This window comes from Helianthus annuus, chromosome 14 (assembly GCF_002127325.2).
Source record: "Helianthus annuus cultivar XRQ/B chromosome 14, HanXRQr2.0-SUNRISE, whole genome shotgun sequence".
Taxonomy (NCBI): Eukaryota; Viridiplantae; Streptophyta; class Magnoliopsida; order Asterales; family Asteraceae; genus Helianthus; species Helianthus annuus.
Genome location: NC_035446.2, coordinates 159,108,395 through 159,127,277, shown reverse-complemented (window position 1 = coordinate 159,127,277; position 18,883 = coordinate 159,108,395). Strand labels below are relative to the sequence as shown.

Genomic DNA, 18,883 nt, shown 5'->3' with positions numbered 1-18,883 from the left:
ACTCTACAAATATACCTAAAAAAACCTAACCACTCCCCCCACCCCCAAAAAAACCTAAACCCCCCACCCCCCCCCCCCCCCACCCCCCAAAAACCTAAAAAAAAACCTAACCCCCCCCCCCCCCCAACCCCCAAAAACCTAAAAAAAACCTAACCCCCCCCCCCCCCACCCAAGCTAAAATGCTAAAAACTAAACCCTCCAAAAAACTTAAAAAAGTCTAAAAAAATAAAAAAAAAAACACACACAAATTATTTTATTTTATTTTTTTAACATTTTTTATTAAAAAATCACTACTTTTAGTAGCAGCCAAAAAAAAAATTTTTTTTTTTTTTTTGCTAACGAAATGTAGCGATTTTTTAATAAAAAATGTTAAAAAAAAAATTGTGTTTTTTTAGGTATTTTTGGTTGTAACTTTGATAGTTGGTGGTAATTACAAAAATGTCACCTTGTCTTTTTGGGTTTTCCTTCAATTTGTATGTTTAGTATGTTAAGATTATTTGTATTTGATCTTTTGCCTATATATGTATCCACCAATATAGAAGAGATATCTTTGAAATTATATATACCAATCAAAACAATGAATGGAGGCAAGATTTGTGAGTCTATCATTGATGTCACCAAAACTGCAGCAAATGGCAACTTCATAGCAGCAGGTTGTGGCAGAAATTTGCGAAAGAATAGAGAAAAAAACAGGTTGTTGATCTAACTGATTATGTGGTGCAACAAATATATTCTAATCAGCTGCAATAGTAGAATGCTCAAGAGCAAGACTTTGCAAATGATCTGATGTTGCAACTGAAACTCAAGCATCAGCTCATCATTCTTAACAACAACAAAATCTTATCAGCAGTTGTATGTTTCAATTAGTTATATTTTGTCATTCATAATACAGTTGCGCGAGCAAATCATGTTATTTCTTAGTGTCATGTTGTGGCAAATGTTAATTAATCATGCATCTTTGAAATGCTTATCACAAGCCATCATTTTTAATCTGATTGTTATATGCTTGTTAAAGGTGATCAAGTGGTCAATTTTTTTTTTCATAAGTCGTCTTTAAATCAACTTAACACGATCATGGATAAAAGATATAAATCAAAATTATTTCTCAAATATGATATTTTGTCAAAAGAATGATTCAACAGTCTCCATTGATGGTCGTGTGTACTTATAGAAGTACACAAGTGAAGAGGATGAAGATAATATAAAACCTGCAACCACATACAGAGAAACAAAAAAAAAAACATGTGTTAGAACCAAAAAGAAAGCATAAAACAATGTTATAAAAAGGTAACAAGCAGTCAGAGTCACGGAACCAAAACTTCTTTATCTAGGGCCATCATAAGGCTCTTTTCTCAACCCGCTATAACTAGAGTGTAACACGTGACCCCTCGTATCACCAATATTGTCCGCTTTGCCCACGATAAGGGGAGGAGCTTAGTGGAAACCGGGGGGTGCACCCGCCCCCCGAATGTTTCAGTTAGAAGTGTAAAATTTTCGATTTTTTGTCCTAAAATTTTAACATTATAAAGGACCCCCCCCCCCTCCAAATTATTTTGCCTAAATATTTATACAATATATAAATTGGGTCCCATGACTCCCCCCCCCCCTCTTCCGGGAACTTTTGGTCAAGCTCCGCCACTACCCCTGATGGTTTGTCATCCAGAAACTCACGGATTTGTTTTTGGTCCTGGGAAGTCTCCACCGGAGCAACAAAAAACAAATCCGTGAGTTCCTGGATTGGCAACCCATCAGGGGCAAAGCGGACAATATTGATGGTACGAGGGGTTGGATGTTACATAGAGAGTCCAAATCAAACTTTTTATAGAAAATCTTAGATATTATATAAAAAAATCTGACAAATTCCTATGGTCGGCCCCATTTGGTTCCACCTCTAGTAACAAGACCATGATTACCAGTTTAACGATCGTGTTGGTGCATGAGACGACGGATTTGGTGGCGCCGGTGTTGGCTTTGGTGGTGTCGGTGGAGGAATGACGGATCCTGAGATAAAAACTTCATTAGTGATTATCTTAATCATCAAAAGAAAATTTAAAGAAAACAATAATAAAAGGGTGTTAATATTCACACACCCCTCCCCTCTATCTCTCTCTATATATACATAGATATACAGAGAGAGAGAGAGAGATCGTGAAAAGGGTGTGGGAATAGAATGACCGGTGTACCATACCACAATATAGAAGGTTGGATGGGGGTTGGCGTTCTTTAGCAGGATTCGGGTCAGGGTCGTAGACCCTGATATAAAGCTCTTGTCCTAAATACCAATGCTTCAAGACTTGTGAACGTAGGTTCCACATTCCAGGGTTGTCCAGATATGCGTAAACCACGGTCCATCCCCCTGGGTAAACTTGAACTGTTGATCGAACAACTGGATCATAAAGATTATACGTTGATCGCATATCAGGAGTCCACTCTCCATCTCCAAACCTATAATCCATATATGAATCAGATATGCATAAGCAAGTTATGATCAAAATGGGCTATGATTGTTATCAATTTTTACATTGATATAAATAGATTGATAGATATAGATATAGATATAGATATAGATATAGATATAAATGGATAGATATCCTTACCCTACAACGTAGAACCCAAAACCGTCCAAATGCCAAGTATCGATAGCTTTTAAGTTGTTCTTAAACACAATTTCAAGCCAGCCGTTGTGAGCCCCGGAGATGACAAAAGTTCCATCAATAGCAATGGGATTAGATGAGTTAGCGGAATATGCATCGAGTTGGTAAGTGCCCGTTCCATTCTTATAGTAATCGGCTAGCTTCAAAGCGGTGTTGGGAACACGATACGACACATTGTTAACAGTGTAACGAATGGAGCGATTGATTTCAGCTAATGACCCTTGGAGAATAAACGTCTGAGATAATGTAACATTCGACACGTTGAATGTTCCTTGTGGGTTTGGTCTCGCTGCACCCGCAGTCAAGTTCCACCTAGCGTACAATAATTTTTTAGCGGGTTAAAAAGGGTATTATGGACATTTTACTTTGAAAAGTTTTTAAACACAAAACCGCACCAGTATCTTGAATATACTATTTTTGTTATTTACCTTATTGACTTCGCTTGATTAACCGAAAAGTCAAGGTCAAATGGGTCAGGACCGGCTGGTAATGGGCCTTGGGCAGGTGTAGTAGAGGCTTCATAATGTAACACCCCAACACCAACTAGGTTACTAGAATCGGGTGTGTTGACCATTTTAGGGCTCGCCACGATGTAATAGTCGGCCTCGGGTTGGTTTGTCGTTACCAAAACCGAGTAAGATTGGCCGACATGTATGTCAATCGAATCTAACATTTTTTGGCTTGTATATGACCCCTCTGTCTCGACTAGTAGCATTTGATGATTTTGAATCCTGAAGTTGATACTCCATTGCGTTCCAACGTTTGATATCCTTATTAAATATGTTTCATCTATAAAATAATTTGTAAATATAGGAGTTTGGGAGAGTAACATTAGTCATTCAAAAAAAAATCTATAAAATAATTGATAACAAATAATTATTTCTTAGTTGGTTGGGGGGATATTATTCAACGCATAACCAATTTCAAGTAAACAGCTACAAGAAACGTGTAAATATATGTACATATTGTTTTTAAATTTTAATTCTAACACATAAGCCGGTTATGTAACTAAATAACATTTTCTCTCCCATCTGGTAAGCATTATGTACAAGTATTTATGCAGTTTCTATAATACTTTACTTAAAATTGGTTATGTATTCGATATGATGTTCGGGTCAAACAACTAAAGTTTTCTTTAACTTTTGTTGGTACTTACCTTCTTCAACAACAATTGTTTGGTTTGATTGCGGGTAACGGCTACGTCCATTCAAAAGCATCGACTTTGGAAGAAGGTCAAGATCGGATTTTTTCAAAGACGAACGAATGTCCTAGGAATTTTATAAAAAATAAATAAATAAACTAATGTCCCACTATGATCAAACTATGTAGTGTGTAAGTGTGTGTGATTTTACCTTAAAACTCTCATTGTACCAATCTCCAACGAGAAGATCGAATTCGCCGTGTGGTTTAGGAAATGGAACCGGAATAACAACACGGTTGTTGACTCGGATCGGGCCAAAAGCTCCACCAGCCTTGTGGAAGTTGATGGAGGGGAAGTAAGAAAAAGTGCCAATTTGATCTTTTAGAGTGAACACATAAGTCCAATTCAAACCGGGTTGGATCTGGCAGTTAGTACCCGACACTCCATCTTGCCATGAGTTAAGCCTTTGTTGTATGCCATTCCTGAATAATTGATCACAACCCATTTTATTAGATGGGCACTCATGGGTAACCCAAAATGTGTTGATCAGCTTATGTGAGTATATGGTCATTATATGGGCCAACTGACTCCCTTTCTACAAGCCCATATAAAATGGGCCCAACTATTATAGGCCTTTGGACAATTGGACTAACTATACTTAATATCTCATGTAATAGTAACATATGAAACACAACGAAAATAACTGAATTTAACGTGGTATATCGAGAAAGCCTACCAAGTGATCAGAAGAGGTTCATCCATGTTATTGAAGACGTTAACATGTATAATGTCGTTGGTAGTTGCATTAATCAACGGGCCAGGAAACATCCCATTGATCGTTATGACCTGTCAATAATAAATAAATAAATAAAATAAATAAATAAACATCTTCTAACGACCCTAAAAGAAACAGAAAATGCATCATACCGGTTGATCAACTGAAACTGGTTTTATCGTTGTGTCGATATTCACTTGCCACTCAAGAAAAATGTCATCGGCATTGACCAACACGAGTAATAGTGTTGTAAAACTAACAAAAGGTATTAGACAGAAACGATGGCAAACGGGAGCCATATCATCGACAATCTATGTGTTCGGTTTTTTAACTAAGAAAGATATATAAATGAGGATCATATATCCAAATGGTTTGTGATAATATGGACAAAAAAGGGGAGATAGTGGTGAGAATTTCATAGTGTAACATGACAACAAACTTTGGCTTCGGAGCTAACAAAGTAAAACAAGAAGGATCTGTATTATAACTGTTGTATTTTTATCCTTTTGTAGTTTTGTTTTGGTTAGTTTATTCAAGTTAAGTTTGGGCCCTGCTTAGTCCAATCTTCTCAATTTCGAACCGACATGCAGAAAGCCCAGTCTCGGAAGGACCAGATTATCAATTGCTTTTCAAAATCAAAGCCATGTACACAGTTTTATAAACGGGCCTTAACTGATCCCAAGTGTAGAGTGCACACAGAATCCGGCTGGAAACCGAACCCTGTTGTGAACCCAAACTGAGCCCGATTTTGAAATCCTTTAGGTTGAACCCGATTTTGACCTGAAACGGATCGTATCGTTGAAATCGGTTTGTTAGTATGTAACCTTTTGAAACAGGACACAGGATTGGAACCCGAACTTTCACCAAGGTGTGTTGTAAAAATGTCAAATGTCTAGGATAAATAACAAAATATTGAGAATAAAATAAATGATTAGAGTGTATATTAATTAATAATAAAAAATATAAAAATTAAATAACTCGCCCCCACATACGATGCCTGTCTCACGCCGGCACCCCCACAACCTGCTTGCGCCTTTGTGCCCGTGGGGTGGGCCCCGCCTCTACATCTGACTTTGACTGCTTTCACGCACCCATTCTCCACAATATACAGCCTTAGGGGTAGGGGCGCCCATCACTTATCACTCACAACTTCCAATCAAGTTATGTCATGTCATCAAGCATTATTCCATCACTAGTGATGGATTTTAGTGGAAATGTTCATCACTTGTGACGGAATTCCATTACTCACAACCTTTTTTTTTGTTTTTAAATTATAAATTAACAATAAAATTATAAATTTCATTTAAATTAAAAACAATATTTCTAGAAATATTTTAGACTACAATAAAAATAAAAACATTCATAAAGAAAACCTACTCCTCGTCCGAATCAGGAAATTCCAAACCTAAAGAACCTGCAAGTTCAATTAAATCGTATCTCAATTGAAAGTGAATTTCCTCATCACGCAAGTCTTATTGGACATTTTCCGGAACGGGAACTTGTGTAGGAAAATCCGGCACCCAATCTAGAGATATCGCACGTCCGTCTTCTTTGATTAGCATATTGTGCAATATGATACATGCATATACTATGCTATGTATTGTTTTCTTATTCATTGCACGAACCGGTCGGTTTAGTATGCCCCATCTACCCTTTAAAACACCAAAAGCCCTCTCAACATCTTTTCTTGTCGATTCTTGCAACCTTTTGAACGTCTTTTCTTTAACCTCGACAGGAAATGAAGGAGCTTTCACAAAAACAGACCATGATGGGTAGATACCATCCACAAGAAGAAAGCATCGTCGATAATGTCTTCCGTTAACATAGAATGGACAGAAGGGTGTGATACCATCTGTTACGGTTTGAAACAACGGCGACGTGTGCAAAACATTGATGTCGTTGTTTGAACCTGGAACACCAAAATATGAATGCCAAAACCATAAACCATTCGACGTCACCGCTTCAAGTATGATGGTTGGTCTTTTGACGTCACCCGTAACATACGCCCCTCACAACTCTCTTGGACAATTTCTCCATTCGATATGTGTACAATCGATGCTACCGAGCATCCTTGGAAAATGCCATCTAGCCTCATGTGCGGCGTAAATACGTGAGATGTCGTGTCTCATCGGTTTACGCAAAAACTCTTCACCATACAATTTAATGATCGTGTTACAAAAAAAATTGCAAACATTCATGTGAAGTTATGTCCGACATCGCTAAGTATTCATCAAATTCATCGGGGGGGGGGTACCTGTCGCTAGTTGGCGAATGGCGGATGTGTATTTTTGTATCGGTGTGAAACTGTGTTTGCCCCTCCCGTCGTAACGTTCTTGAAACCATTCTTCGCTTGCTTCAATGTCTCCAACAATCTTTAAAAAAATTCTTTTGGTAAACAAAACCGATCTCTAAATGTTTCGGCATTGTAGACCGGATCCTCCACAAAATAATCGTTCATTAACACTTCGTTGACATGTATACGATCACGATCCACCATTTTCTTCTTTGGGCGACTCGAACTTGCTTCAAGTGCGTTATACACCTTCTCGAAAAATTCAAGCGTCTCATTGTCGGAAGATGTTTAGCTATCGCTGTCCATCGAAAATGAATCTGTAGGAAATTCCATTTGTGAAATAGGTAGAATGTGTGATATATATTTATGTTTTGGTGTGGATGAAAAGGTATAAAGTTTATGAAGAAAGTGTGAAATATATATAGATTGTTTAAGGGTTTTTTTATTACAAACGGTCCAATTCAAATGGTCAAAACACCACAACGTTCGAATTTTTCAAAGTTTTAACGCGTTAAAAACTTCACGCGTTTTGGATTTCACGCGTGATCAAAAGGGGTGGCGGCGGTGTTATTTTGGTTTCACGCGTGGTGAAGGGGCTATCACGGAGCGCCCCGTCCTTTGAAATGGATTGTTATATTGCTAAGAAATTCCATTTAAATCAAAGAAATAAATATAAAATAAACATATTTCATGTGCACATGCCTAGTTTATATTTAATTAGTAAGATTCTTTTGCGCATCGCGACAACAATTCAGTCGGTATGGGTTTAGTTCATTATAGTGTCTACACTCGACATAGCAATCGAAAGAGAAAACTCAAAAAATAAAGTTGTGATACGCTTAAAAAGATATAAACATATGCTTTTGCATCGATTGAAAACCATAAAAACAAATATAATGGTTCTGAGAGTATCAATACCGGTCCCGATTAGAGGTGTTCAGAATACGTTTTGAATTCGAAAAATTCGAAATTCGATTCGATTATCAAGAATTTGTTCGATTATAGAAATTCAAATTCGAAATCTATTCAATTTGAGTCAAGTAAATCGAATACGAATCGAATACGAATTGATAATTTCAAATTCGATTTGAAAGTTGAATAAAAATTATACATTTTTATTTATTATATTTATATATAATACATATATAACTTTTATTGGCTATACTATAAATTATTTTCAAAATTTATTTTAAGTATTAAAATTTCCCACTACATGACCCATACTAAAACCTAAGTAACAAATCTATCAATAGATTTCTAAGTCTAAAAATATTAACTTGTAATGTGGAGTGGTTATTCCCGACTTCTCATTTTAAATGTTAGACTTGTGTTACTTTATTTGGAACTTTTTAATGTGATATCGCGCTTTATGGCTGCTTTAAAGTTTTTGGTAGTTTTTTTACATGTTTTTAAAGAATTGGGTTTTTTATTCGAATCAAATTGGGTAGGTTTTAATCGAATTCGAATTCAAGGGAAAACAAAAATTATTCGAATAAATTGATATTCGATTCGATGAACACCCCTAGTCCCGATGTTGTTCGGCCAGAATCGCCGCGGTATCGATATTGTTGGGATGGTATCAATCCGATTTGTCGCGGTATCAATACCGTTCTGGCACTCACTATAGCTTATTACAACCAAAAAAAATGCTCTGTTGTGAACACAATTACATTTTTAATTAAATTTATATGTGGATAAAAGTAAGCACGTTGTAATGATATGACTAAAATTTCTAGAACATTACATTATATTATCAGAAAAAAGTCAATGATATAAATTTGTAAAAAAAAATTAAAAAAAATATATATATATATGAGAGATAGCTTTTGTTACATGTATCTTTATGCATTGATTACTTATACATTGCTACTCACAACCTAGTTAAGAAAAAAAAAAACTAATTCGAGAGGTATATAAAAATAAACAAGTCGTAACATCATACTCTGAATTTTATAAAAATCGTATCATAAAATTTACATGAGAAAAAACAAAATATACACAAAATCAATTTATATAATCTTAAATAGGAATGCCGGTGGACATTCCTCTTTTAGTCTTTTAAGCCCTCAAGTTTTCTTAAAGTTTATTTTACCCCTTAGACATTCCGTTTTGACATCCAGGTTTTTCAACTTTCATTTTCATCCCTTTTTAGGCCCTTTAGTTTAGGTAATGTAATTTTCAACCCTTTAACTTTTTGTAAACTTTATAAAATGTTACTTTGACCCCATGGAGAGTATATATATTCTGTTTTTTTTTCTTAATACATTCGGTCATTAACTTAAAAAAAAATTGTTGTTTGCTTATTTTTATGTACGCGTTGGTATAAAAATGTGTTGGTCTACGTTTCAATGAAAATAATTGTTTGAAAACAAGTCGGATCAAATATAGTATGTTTTTGTGCTTACTTTTTATGTATGTTTCGATGTTAGTTTTGCTCAGAAACTATTCAGGTCAAATATAATACGTCTTGATTTGACAATATAAATTCAAGTAGGTCCACATTTCCAAGTAAATTTTGTTTTCAATTATAATACGTTTTCGAGCATACTTTCTATGTACGTGTCGGCGTAAGTTTTGTTTAAAAACAATCGGGTCAAATATAATACATTTTGATGCGTCTATTAAATTCGACTTGGCCTACGTTTTAACGTAAAGGGTCGCTAATAATCTATATATAATCATGATGCATAGTCGGTACAATATTCGAGTTTATCTACATTTCGACACAAATTTCGTATACTTTTTCCTATAAGTTCGAGTTTGTCTACATTTCGACATTAACTTGATGTACACTTTCGTGCTTTATTTTGTACATTTCCTATGTATGATTCAAGTCGCATATTCGTTTTGACTTGACGGTATTTGAGTTAGTCGGGTCGCATATAATATCTTATGATTGTATGGTATAAATTCAATTACTTTACGTTTGATCTAATCACGATGCTTATATAGGTTAAACTTCATATGCATAACGCTTGGACTAATTTACTTGACGTTTACGAAGTACCCGCGCCGCAACGCACTCGGGTCTTATTACTAGTTATAATAATAAATCAATAAAATAATAAAGTTTAAAAAATAATAAAATAAAATATTTTATTTTACTTTTCATCCGTTACCTTACTGTGTATATACAAAGGGTGGATTTTTACTATTCATCCTACATTTCACGTGTTGGAATTGTGAAAATGTTTAGCTGAAGACATAACACACTTGTCACTTGTAGATATTGAAGTGAATGATAAATTGAATTATTATTGAGGAATCCGTGGTAATCTTCGACCGAATAGAAAAGCTACTACACGACAAATTTATCCAACAAGTAATGGTACAATGGAATCATGTAAAAGGTTAAGAAGCTACATGGGATTGGAAGAGGATATGAATGAGTTGCACCCCTTTTATCTTTAGAGTGTGGGTGGGGTGGGGGGCATAGAGCTTTTAATTTCATCTTTTACGTTTCAAGCTTTAGAGTGGGAGAACGGAGAATCCTAGAGAGATGAAGTTAGGATTTCAGATCGTTTTGAGTCGGAGACAAGCGGGGATCAAAACAAAACTTTGGTGGATTGCTCATCAACAATATCAACAAAATTAGGAGGCGTTTTGGATCGATTTCACCAAGTTATAAACCTTAGTTCGGTTTTAAAGATTTTAAGATGAGTTTCGCTTAAAAGCTCGATTAAACGCAAGTAATTTCCGTATCACAAACTATATCGAGTATTTGTATGGTACAGATATGGTAGCATTACTGTGCCAAACCGAGCTGAAACCGATTGTACAACATGGGTACTAGCAGTTGTTTTCATTTTTATGGTTTGTAATGGTTTTGGTATTTTTCGGTATTTTTGCATTATCAGTACCACACCACTATAATCGGTACGATGTTTGATTTGTGTTTTTACTCATTTTCAATATTAGCATTTATGGTACTAGTACCAATTTTTTTTTAGTATAAAATATAAATTTTATGAAAAACGAAGTCTTACTTAAAATAAAATACTGTTTATTGTGAACTATAGTGGTTACATGTAAGTGTTATTGTTTTTGTGTTTTTGGTAGTAAAACACGTTTACATGTTCTTTTAGCCATGTGATGCTTTCAACTTTTTAGTTAGATTAGATAACTTTTATGTAATTAAATGTAATACCATTGTAAATGAAGTTTTTTATTTTACAATACATATGTTTTTTAGCTACATCGAGTAAAAAAATATTCTACTAGTTCAATTTTTTATAAACTTATTACTAAACTAGTGGGGAATTCGCGCATTACAGCGAAGTTGACAATATGGGCCGAGAACATAATTCAAACCTAAAAACATTAAAAATTCATATATACGTTGTGTGTGTGTATATATATATATATATAAGCACTCGCGTTTCGTGGCTGCAACGCACGAGAAGCCCTTATGATAAACATGGAAACCCTTATGATAAGCATTATATAGTATCCTGCAACATTTTTTTATTTAGTGGAAAACTCTTGCGTTGCGAAAAGGTCGACAATTTACATCTAAAATTTTAATTAACTTCTCTAAAATTAAAAAATACATTTTATGTTAAATTTGATTAATTTTGGTTTACTGGTTAGTCTTTTAGTCCAAATACACATATACAATAGAATGTATTTTTGAATATATGTTATTGATGAATGTGATAAGTTTATTATCCATAAGCTTAATTTTTATTATTTATAAATAATCTGATATATAGTATAGATTTATTAAACATAAATGTAATTGATGAAAGGAAGAGAGGGATGAATGGAAGAAATGACAAAAGGTTAGGCATTTTAACTTAACCACTCATATGCCATCTTAAAATTTAATAGAAATTTACAATTTTATACATAGAAAATGTTTTATATAACAATATAGATATAAATTACATAGTCTTATAATAATATAGAAAATGTTGGAAAAAAGGAAGTAGAGATTATACATGGTCTTATAATAATCGTCTGTTGGTGCATATGGAAGACAAGAAATGAAAAGGTTTTTGCCATGAAGACTCTTTTGGTGGACAACATAATCAGGGGGTAAAGTCGTTGGATTTTCTTTGGCTTAAATATAGGTCTAGGTATAAGGATTAATTTGGGGTGAATGGTATAAGTATCCTATGTATATGTTGGTTTAAGTTGTAAATTTAGGAGTTGTTTTCTTTGTTTTTGCAGCGCCCTGTTGGTTTCTGCAGGGGCTGTTTGCTGTGAATGAAATTTTTAGTTTAAAAAAAAACATAGAAAATGTTTTATATAATAATATGAAATAATGGATTTTAATAATTCAAACTATTAGCCATTGGTCGACAATAGTCTCAGCTTCAAAAATAACCAGTGGTGGTTCCATCTTTTCACATATGGTAAACTAATGGACATTTACTAACAGAACCTTAATTTCTTTTTGTCCCCTTATCATTTTAGATTTAGTAAAGGTCCATTCGTTTACAATATATGAAAAGGTGGGACCATCACTGATTATTTTTTAAATTAAGACTATTGTCGACCAACGAATAATAATTAGGATTATTAAAATCTATTATTCCTAATATATATTTGAATTTAATAGCCTAGTGGTATTTTGGGGGTGGGATAAGGCTTATGACCATTAGGTCATGGGTTCGATTCCCACAAATGGGGTTTTTCCAAATTTATTAGGTTTCATCTTGAATTGGTGTATAGGCATTGTTGCCTAGTGGGGATGGATATGATCGGGTGGTTATGCTGGTGGCACGATAATACTCCAGTAATCCGTCAGTGCTCTAAATTTGGCGTTCAAAAAAAAAAAAAAGAATAAATAAATACGAATTAAATCCAACTGTTGAAACATGGATAAGTTATGATGATGGACCTAGGTATCAACATCAAGACGTTTCTTGAACGATGGGCAATAGGTTTGCTTTACTTGTACTCCAAAATGCTACTATTTATAATCAATTCCTTAAACAACTCTAAGCAAACTCTAATACAAGTTGCTTGTTTAATTCATATAACGATTAAATTCTTTAAACAACTTTAAGCAAACTCTAATACAAGTTGCTTGTTTAATTCATATAACAATTAAACCATTATATTATTTTCATTTAATTGTAATGACCCGTTAATTTCACAATTTCCTGTTAATTACAAAACAAATACTAGTAATTAATTTTTCAAAAACAATGACATATCATAATCTAACTTGGCGACAAAATTTTTAGTTTTGGTTTTGTTATTCATTTTTTTTCCTGTTGTAGCATAGCATTTTGTTAAATCATTGATTTTTTTTATCGACTAACAAAAGTCTAATTACCCGAGTTAATCTAATGGCTAAAGACCACTTAGGAACTCACGCCCTTAGACATAGATAACCCCGTCCATCACCATTTCAAAGGAAACTAAACAATTTTATTAGACTAGAAGGTATGGGGGCCGGCTGAGGCCCGGCTAGGACCGGCGCCGGTCCCCCACACCGCCCCCCTCCCATCAGTTCCGGCGAGTCCAGCAACCCACAGCCGAAGTCGTCGTGCCATGATCTCTCTCTCTCTCTTCTTTCTCTCTCCTCTCTCTTTTTCTCTCTCTAAATAATCAAATAAATTATATATTTTAATTGTTTTTATAAATTATGTGGGCCCCATCCTCCACCCCCCTCAAAAGTGAAGGAGTTCCATCCCTCATAAGCCGGTGATGTGACGCCTACGTGACGACCCATCCTCATAAGGATGGGCTTCACTATACCCTCTAGTCTTATAGACGAGACTCAAATTGATGACCTACACTTTAAAAGATCATATTGCTAACGTGAAAAAAAAAAAAAAAAAATCATTGACTTTTGACTTGTTGAAGCGTTGATAGTACAGTACAAAGATAAAGGGCTCGCATAAAACAAAACAAAAGAAATAAATTCTCAACAACCTAAAACAAGAATATATAATAATATTATATGACGTAAAATATCTACAAAGTACAAACTATTCACTAAACCCATAACCTAATCTTCCAAACCTACAAGTACAAACCATGTTACATATTTCACTGCACAATGTACAACTAACCAACCAAAACTAAACCAGTTTCAACAACTTCTACATCTGGAAAACAAAACCATCCATGAAAACCCCCCGAAAGGGAGCATACGACTCTCACTTTTCTGTTTTTCGATTTCCGTGTGAAGCAAGCATCCATCAATGGTGGTTTCTTAACCTAACCAACACACATGTCTTCCGTCGTAGTTCAATTCCTTCACCTACAATCCTGATTTCTTCCATCAGTGTATTCATTATTAAGGAACACACGAACTTAATTTCAGTTACCGAAGATAGACAATGAGTTATGAGTTGGTGACTGTGGCACCGACGGCTTTAGTTCCGGCGGCACTGCCGTCGTCTCCACCGCCGACGTCGCTTGCTCCGGGATTTCGGTTTCATCCGACTGATGAGGAACTTGTTAGGTATTATTTGAGGCGGAAAGTGTGTGGAAAACCGTTTCGGTTTGAAGCTGTATCGGAAGTTGACGTGTATAAATCTGAACCGTGGGATCTTGCTGGTAATTTTGATGTTTTTTTTTTCTTTATGATTTGTTGTTTGTATAGGTGTTGGTTAGCATTTTCACTTGCATTTTGTTTAAGATGTTAATTTGGTTAGTTAGAAAGTAACTAAACCCTAAGAAACAGCTTCTGCACTGAAGATGAAATTGTAAACTGTTATAATCATTTCTTGTTACTCAAGTTTCCCCAAATTGTGTTAATTAGGTTTTTTGTGTGCGTGTTAGGGTTTATTATATATTTATTTTGAGGGGATGGCTGAAGGTAAACAATCATAAGTTCATAACTCATACTATGTGTATTCTATGTTTCTATCTTTAGGATTAACTCACACATGAAATTCAGTTATATCATAAAAAAGTTCTCATTTTTTGAATCATAATTTCCGAGGATTGCTAGTCGTTGGGCCAAAATCACGAGTCATTGTGCGAGTGGCCACTGGCCAGGTCGCCAGGGCGTGTACACGAGTCGGTGTGTGAGAAACCAAGACACTAGGAGAGTTTTCTAAGCAACATGCAGGGAGGGGCGCTTGCCGCTTGGTTCTCGGGAAGCCTCGGTTGCTTGGGGCTGTTTTGCCCGTGTACAAAGAAATAAGAGTAAATTACAAAAATCGTCCTTTATGTATGTCACTTATTGCAAATTGTGTCCTTTGTCTTCAATAATTACAGAAAACGTACTCGATGTTTGCAAACCCTTGCAAGTTATGTCCTTTAGCCCTAACTCAGTTAATTTTTATGGTTAAATCTGACCAAATGGACCCCACATGAGGGTATTTTGGTCATTTTACTCTCATGTGGGGTCTATTTGGTCATATTTAACCACAAAAATACCTTCATGTGGGGTCCATTTGGTCAGATTTAACCACAAAAACTAACGAAGTTAGGGCTAAAGGACATAACTTGCAAGGGTTTGCAAACATCGAGTACGTTTTCTGTAATTATTAAAGACAAAGGACACAGTTTGCAATAAGTGACATACATAAAGGACGATTTTTGTAATTTACTCAAAAAATAATAATTTTAAATAAAAAGTAAAAAATCTCATTTGCTAGAAAATAATGGAGACTTGAGAACATAGTTGTCAACAGCGGTCGCTATAACGAATAGTGTGGCGTATAGGTCGAAAGTCGCTATAGGGTATGTAGCCGTAAATATCGAGATTTCAGTTTTTTTTTTAAATATAAATAGCGATTAAATATAGCTATAAGATTGCTAGATTTTAGTTTTTTGTTAAATATACATGTAAAATAGCGTATTTACCAGGGTATTTTGATATAATATACATATAAAAAATTTTAATTTTTTTTCTAGTGTGTCGCTATTTATAAAATAGCGCTCGCTATTCATCGCTATTCGCTATGTAGCATATAGGTACCTTATCGCTATTTGTCGCAATTCACCATTAACAACTATGCTTGAGAACAACATCTGCATTGAAGAATGTAATAACAATTTGGAACAGCCATGTTACTAGGTTTTTTAACGGGTGTGTTTGGGTTTATTTAAGAGTGAATTCGGTATTTAGGATAGGATTTCTTACATTTTGTCGTTCATGGATTTGTTAGGTTATTCAAGCCTGAAAACACGAGACCTTGAATGGTACTTCTTTAGCCCGGTAGATAGGAAGTATTGCAATGGCTCTCGTTTGAACCGGGCTACCGGTAGAGGTTACTGGAAAGCAACTGGAAAAGACCGAACCGTTCGTCATAAGTCTGAGTTGATAGGGATGAAGAAGACATTGGTGTTTCATAGTGGGCGGGCCCCAGATGGCCAGCGTACTAATTGGGTGATGCATGAATATAGACTTGTGGATCAGGAATTGGTGCGAGCTGGCATTTCTCAGGTTGGAAATTTGAATTTGAATCACTTACGGTTATTGTGTTCGTATGTATATTATTATATGCTTGGAAAGATGAATCGAAAGTGATTTGTGTTGTTTTGTGGATGGGAAAAGGATACGTTCGTGCTATGCCGAATTTTTCAGAAGAGTGGTTTAGGGCCGCCTAATGGTGACCGTTATGCACCGTTTCTAGAGGAAGAATGGGAAGATGTTGCAACTCTTTTTGTTCCTGGTGGTGAGACAGAGGATGATATGACTCCTGGTGATGAGTTGACTCCGGCTCAAGGAAATGACATTGTACAGGTATTATCTTGTATTCATATTTGTAGTTATATCTATATATATGTTTTGCCATATATTTTTATCATCTTAAGGTTATGTTAAAAAACTTAAAAGAGGAAGAGGGTGACACTATTCACTCTTCACTCTTCACGTCTGCGTTAATGGAACTCCCAAGATATACATGGACGCTTTTTATATGCTCTTCGAGGAATTTTTATGGCGTTCCTTTACATGACCCTTGGTGATGATAATTTTCTGTATATGGTGTATTAAATGGAATATTTTAACAACGCTTGTCCCCGTAGAAAAATACAATAAATTAAGAAGGGCACAAAAGAGACTTAATTGCACAGACTTTCTTTCCCCATGACGGCATGACCCATGTTTCTTACCTAATCTTTAAAATATGTATGTTCCTTTTTATGCTGTTTTCTTTGTTCTCCAGTTTGACTGCGACGTTGGTCATGCCCTTGAATTCATTGACTATTAGGCAAAATGCGAAGACCAAAATACCCTTGCACATTCTGTTAAACCAAAATCGTATGGACCGTTCATACTTCATTCATCATCTTTTTTGCAGATTATATGTATTTAGCGAATTTATGAATCAAATTTGTATTTGTATAATATATATGCAAATCACCATTATACCAGAGCAACCAACTGGGGTAGTCCAGTTGGCCACTGACACCCACCTCTTCCCAGAGGTACCGGGTTCGAATCTTGGGAGTGGCATATGTCGCCCAAGATAAGAATTTGGCAAGGGGAATTCACCTCGGAGCTAGCTTGGTCGGGTAGCGGCTCCCGGAGTGGGATCACTCCGGCGGTTGGGAGCTTGGTTTAAAAAAGCGCGCTTGAAGCGCGCTTGAGGCGATGAAGCGATCGGAAAAACGCTTTTTTGGCTCTGAAGCGATGCATTACATGAAGCGACCTGAAGCGAGCTTTAAGCGGTGAAGCGTTGAAGCTGTGAAGCGACGCTCCAGCCAATCAGGTCACCATTTGGGCCATTTTTTAAGCCCAACAGTCTTTACAAGGTACATATCGACCTTATAGCGACGATATAGCGACTTCCTATGTGAAATCCGGCGACAAATTCCGGCGACGGAGTTGCTTTCAGCCGGAAACCAGGAAGAAGGGGGAAGAAGAAGAGAGATGCTGACGGTGATGGCTGCGTATATGTATTTTAGGTTTTTAGGGTTTTTATAAGTTAAGGTTTTTAAACATTTAACCCCTCTTATCTTTCATTAGTTTACATTCAGTCCCTAAAACTTCTAACTTTTTACTTAAAAAGTGTAAAGATAGTTTGTCTATTTAAACATTTAACCCCCTCTATCTTCAGTAGTTTACATTTGGTCCTTAAACTTTTTAATTTATGCATAAAAGTACAAAATTAACATTATAAAATACATATATATAATATGGATAGCTATTTTTTATACATATATATAAAATTAACATTTTATATAATTATATATAATATGGAGCGCTTCGTATACGTGAAGCTCTCGCTTCGCGCTTGAAGCTTCGCTTAAAGCTTTTGGAACCAAAACGCTTCGGAGCGCTTCGCGCTTTTTTAAACCAAGGTTGGGAGGACCGTGCACTATCCCCCCCACCATTATACCAGAGTGCTTGTGTTTCTATTTTCGTGACTTATTGTCTTCTCAACTGATGATACTGAACTCATTCTCACAGGAAACTGCTGTGAGCGTGATCCCATTAAGAAGCGAGCCTATGGTGGATTCACAAACCATCCCATTTGTATGTAAACGAGAACGGTCCGAAGATTGTGTTGTAGACCATGGACCCGAGCTAGAAACCATCTCTCTGTTCCACAATAAAAAGTTAAAACAAAGTGTTGACCCAAACACCAACGGCAACAATAGAAACAGTTCAGAAGATTCGACGACAAGTCAAGATCCTAGTGCAATCATGGAGTTCCCTCTGCTGCAGTCCCTTGAAGCTAATAAAAGTCAACCATCTGCAAGTCAACCCTCGTTCCATGCCTCTACTCTTGAAAAATCCGTGCCACCTGGATATCTAAAGTTTATAAACAATTTGGAAAATGAGATCCTTAATGTTTCAATGGAAAAGGAGACGATGAAGATTGAAGTGATGCGTGCACAGGCGATGATCAACATTCTTCAGTCCCGAGTTGATGTGTTGACCAAGGAGAACGCTGACTTGAAAAGGCGCGCTTAGGTAATTTCATGACGCATAATGCAAATCTAGAATCTGTAGTTTTTTTGGCTCTTAGAAACACGGGCTGCTAGCTAGGTCTAGTTTGGTTTCTGCACATGTACCCTGTTTTTAGACAGACGTTAAAAGACTGTCTCGAGTTTGATTAAATAAAGGTTAGTAATATATCAAGGTTATCTTGGTGGTG

At 35.7% G+C, this 18,883-nt stretch overlaps 2 protein-coding genes across 2 annotated transcripts; one reads left to right on the top strand and one right to left on the bottom strand.

The window, feature by feature from the left end:
* Window positions 1-1,024: 1,024 nt before the first annotated feature.
* LOC110907689 (monocopper oxidase-like protein SKS1) lies at window positions 1,025-4,869 on the bottom strand. Its single transcript, XM_022152635.2, has 9 exons — window positions 4,723-4,869; window positions 4,532-4,641; window positions 4,007-4,277; window positions 3,811-3,922; window positions 3,083-3,443; window positions 2,598-2,966; window positions 2,189-2,445; window positions 1,914-2,001; window positions 1,025-1,208 (listed from the first exon to the last, which is right to left on the bottom strand). Exons 1-9 carry the CDS (start codon window positions 4,867-4,869, stop codon window positions 1,166-1,168), a joined length of 1,758 nt encoding a protein of 585 aa, XP_022008327.1. The 3' UTR covers window positions 1,025-1,165.
* Window positions 4,870-13,918: 9,049 nt separating this feature from the next.
* On the top strand, window positions 13,919-18,883 carry LOC110904567 (NAC domain containing protein 50). The gene is made up of 4 exons (XM_022150408.2): window positions 13,919-14,381; window positions 15,944-16,221; window positions 16,333-16,521; window positions 18,193-18,883. The coding sequence occupies exons 1-4, from the start codon at window positions 14,162-14,164 to the stop codon at window positions 18,697-18,699; spliced, it is 1,194 nt and encodes a 397-aa protein (XP_022006100.1). The 5' UTR covers window positions 13,919-14,161; the 3' UTR covers window positions 18,700-18,883.

Coding starts and splice junctions, on each gene's coding strand:
- LOC110907689 (XM_022152635.2), bottom strand. CDS start 4,869: ATGGCTCCCGTTTGCCATCGTTTCTGTCTAATACCTTTTGTTAGTTTT. Junction 2,446..2,597: donor TTTGGGTTCTACGTTGTAGG/GTAAGGATATCT, acceptor TATGGATTATAG/GTTTGGAGATGGAGAGTGGA. Junction 1,209..1,913: donor CCAACACGATCGTTAAACTG/GTAATCATGGTC, acceptor ATGTGGTTGCAG/GTTTTATATTATCTTCATCC.
- LOC110904567 (XM_022150408.2), top strand. CDS start 14,162: ATGAGTTATGAGTTGGTGACTGTGGCACCGACGGCTTTAGTTCCGGCG. Junction 16,222..16,332: donor TGCGAGCTGGCATTTCTCAG/GTTGGAAATTTG, acceptor GGATGGGAAAAG/GATACGTTCGTGCTATGCCG. Junction 16,522..18,192: donor AAGGAAATGACATTGTACAG/GTATTATCTTGT, acceptor TCATTCTCACAG/GAAACTGCTGTGAGCGTGAT.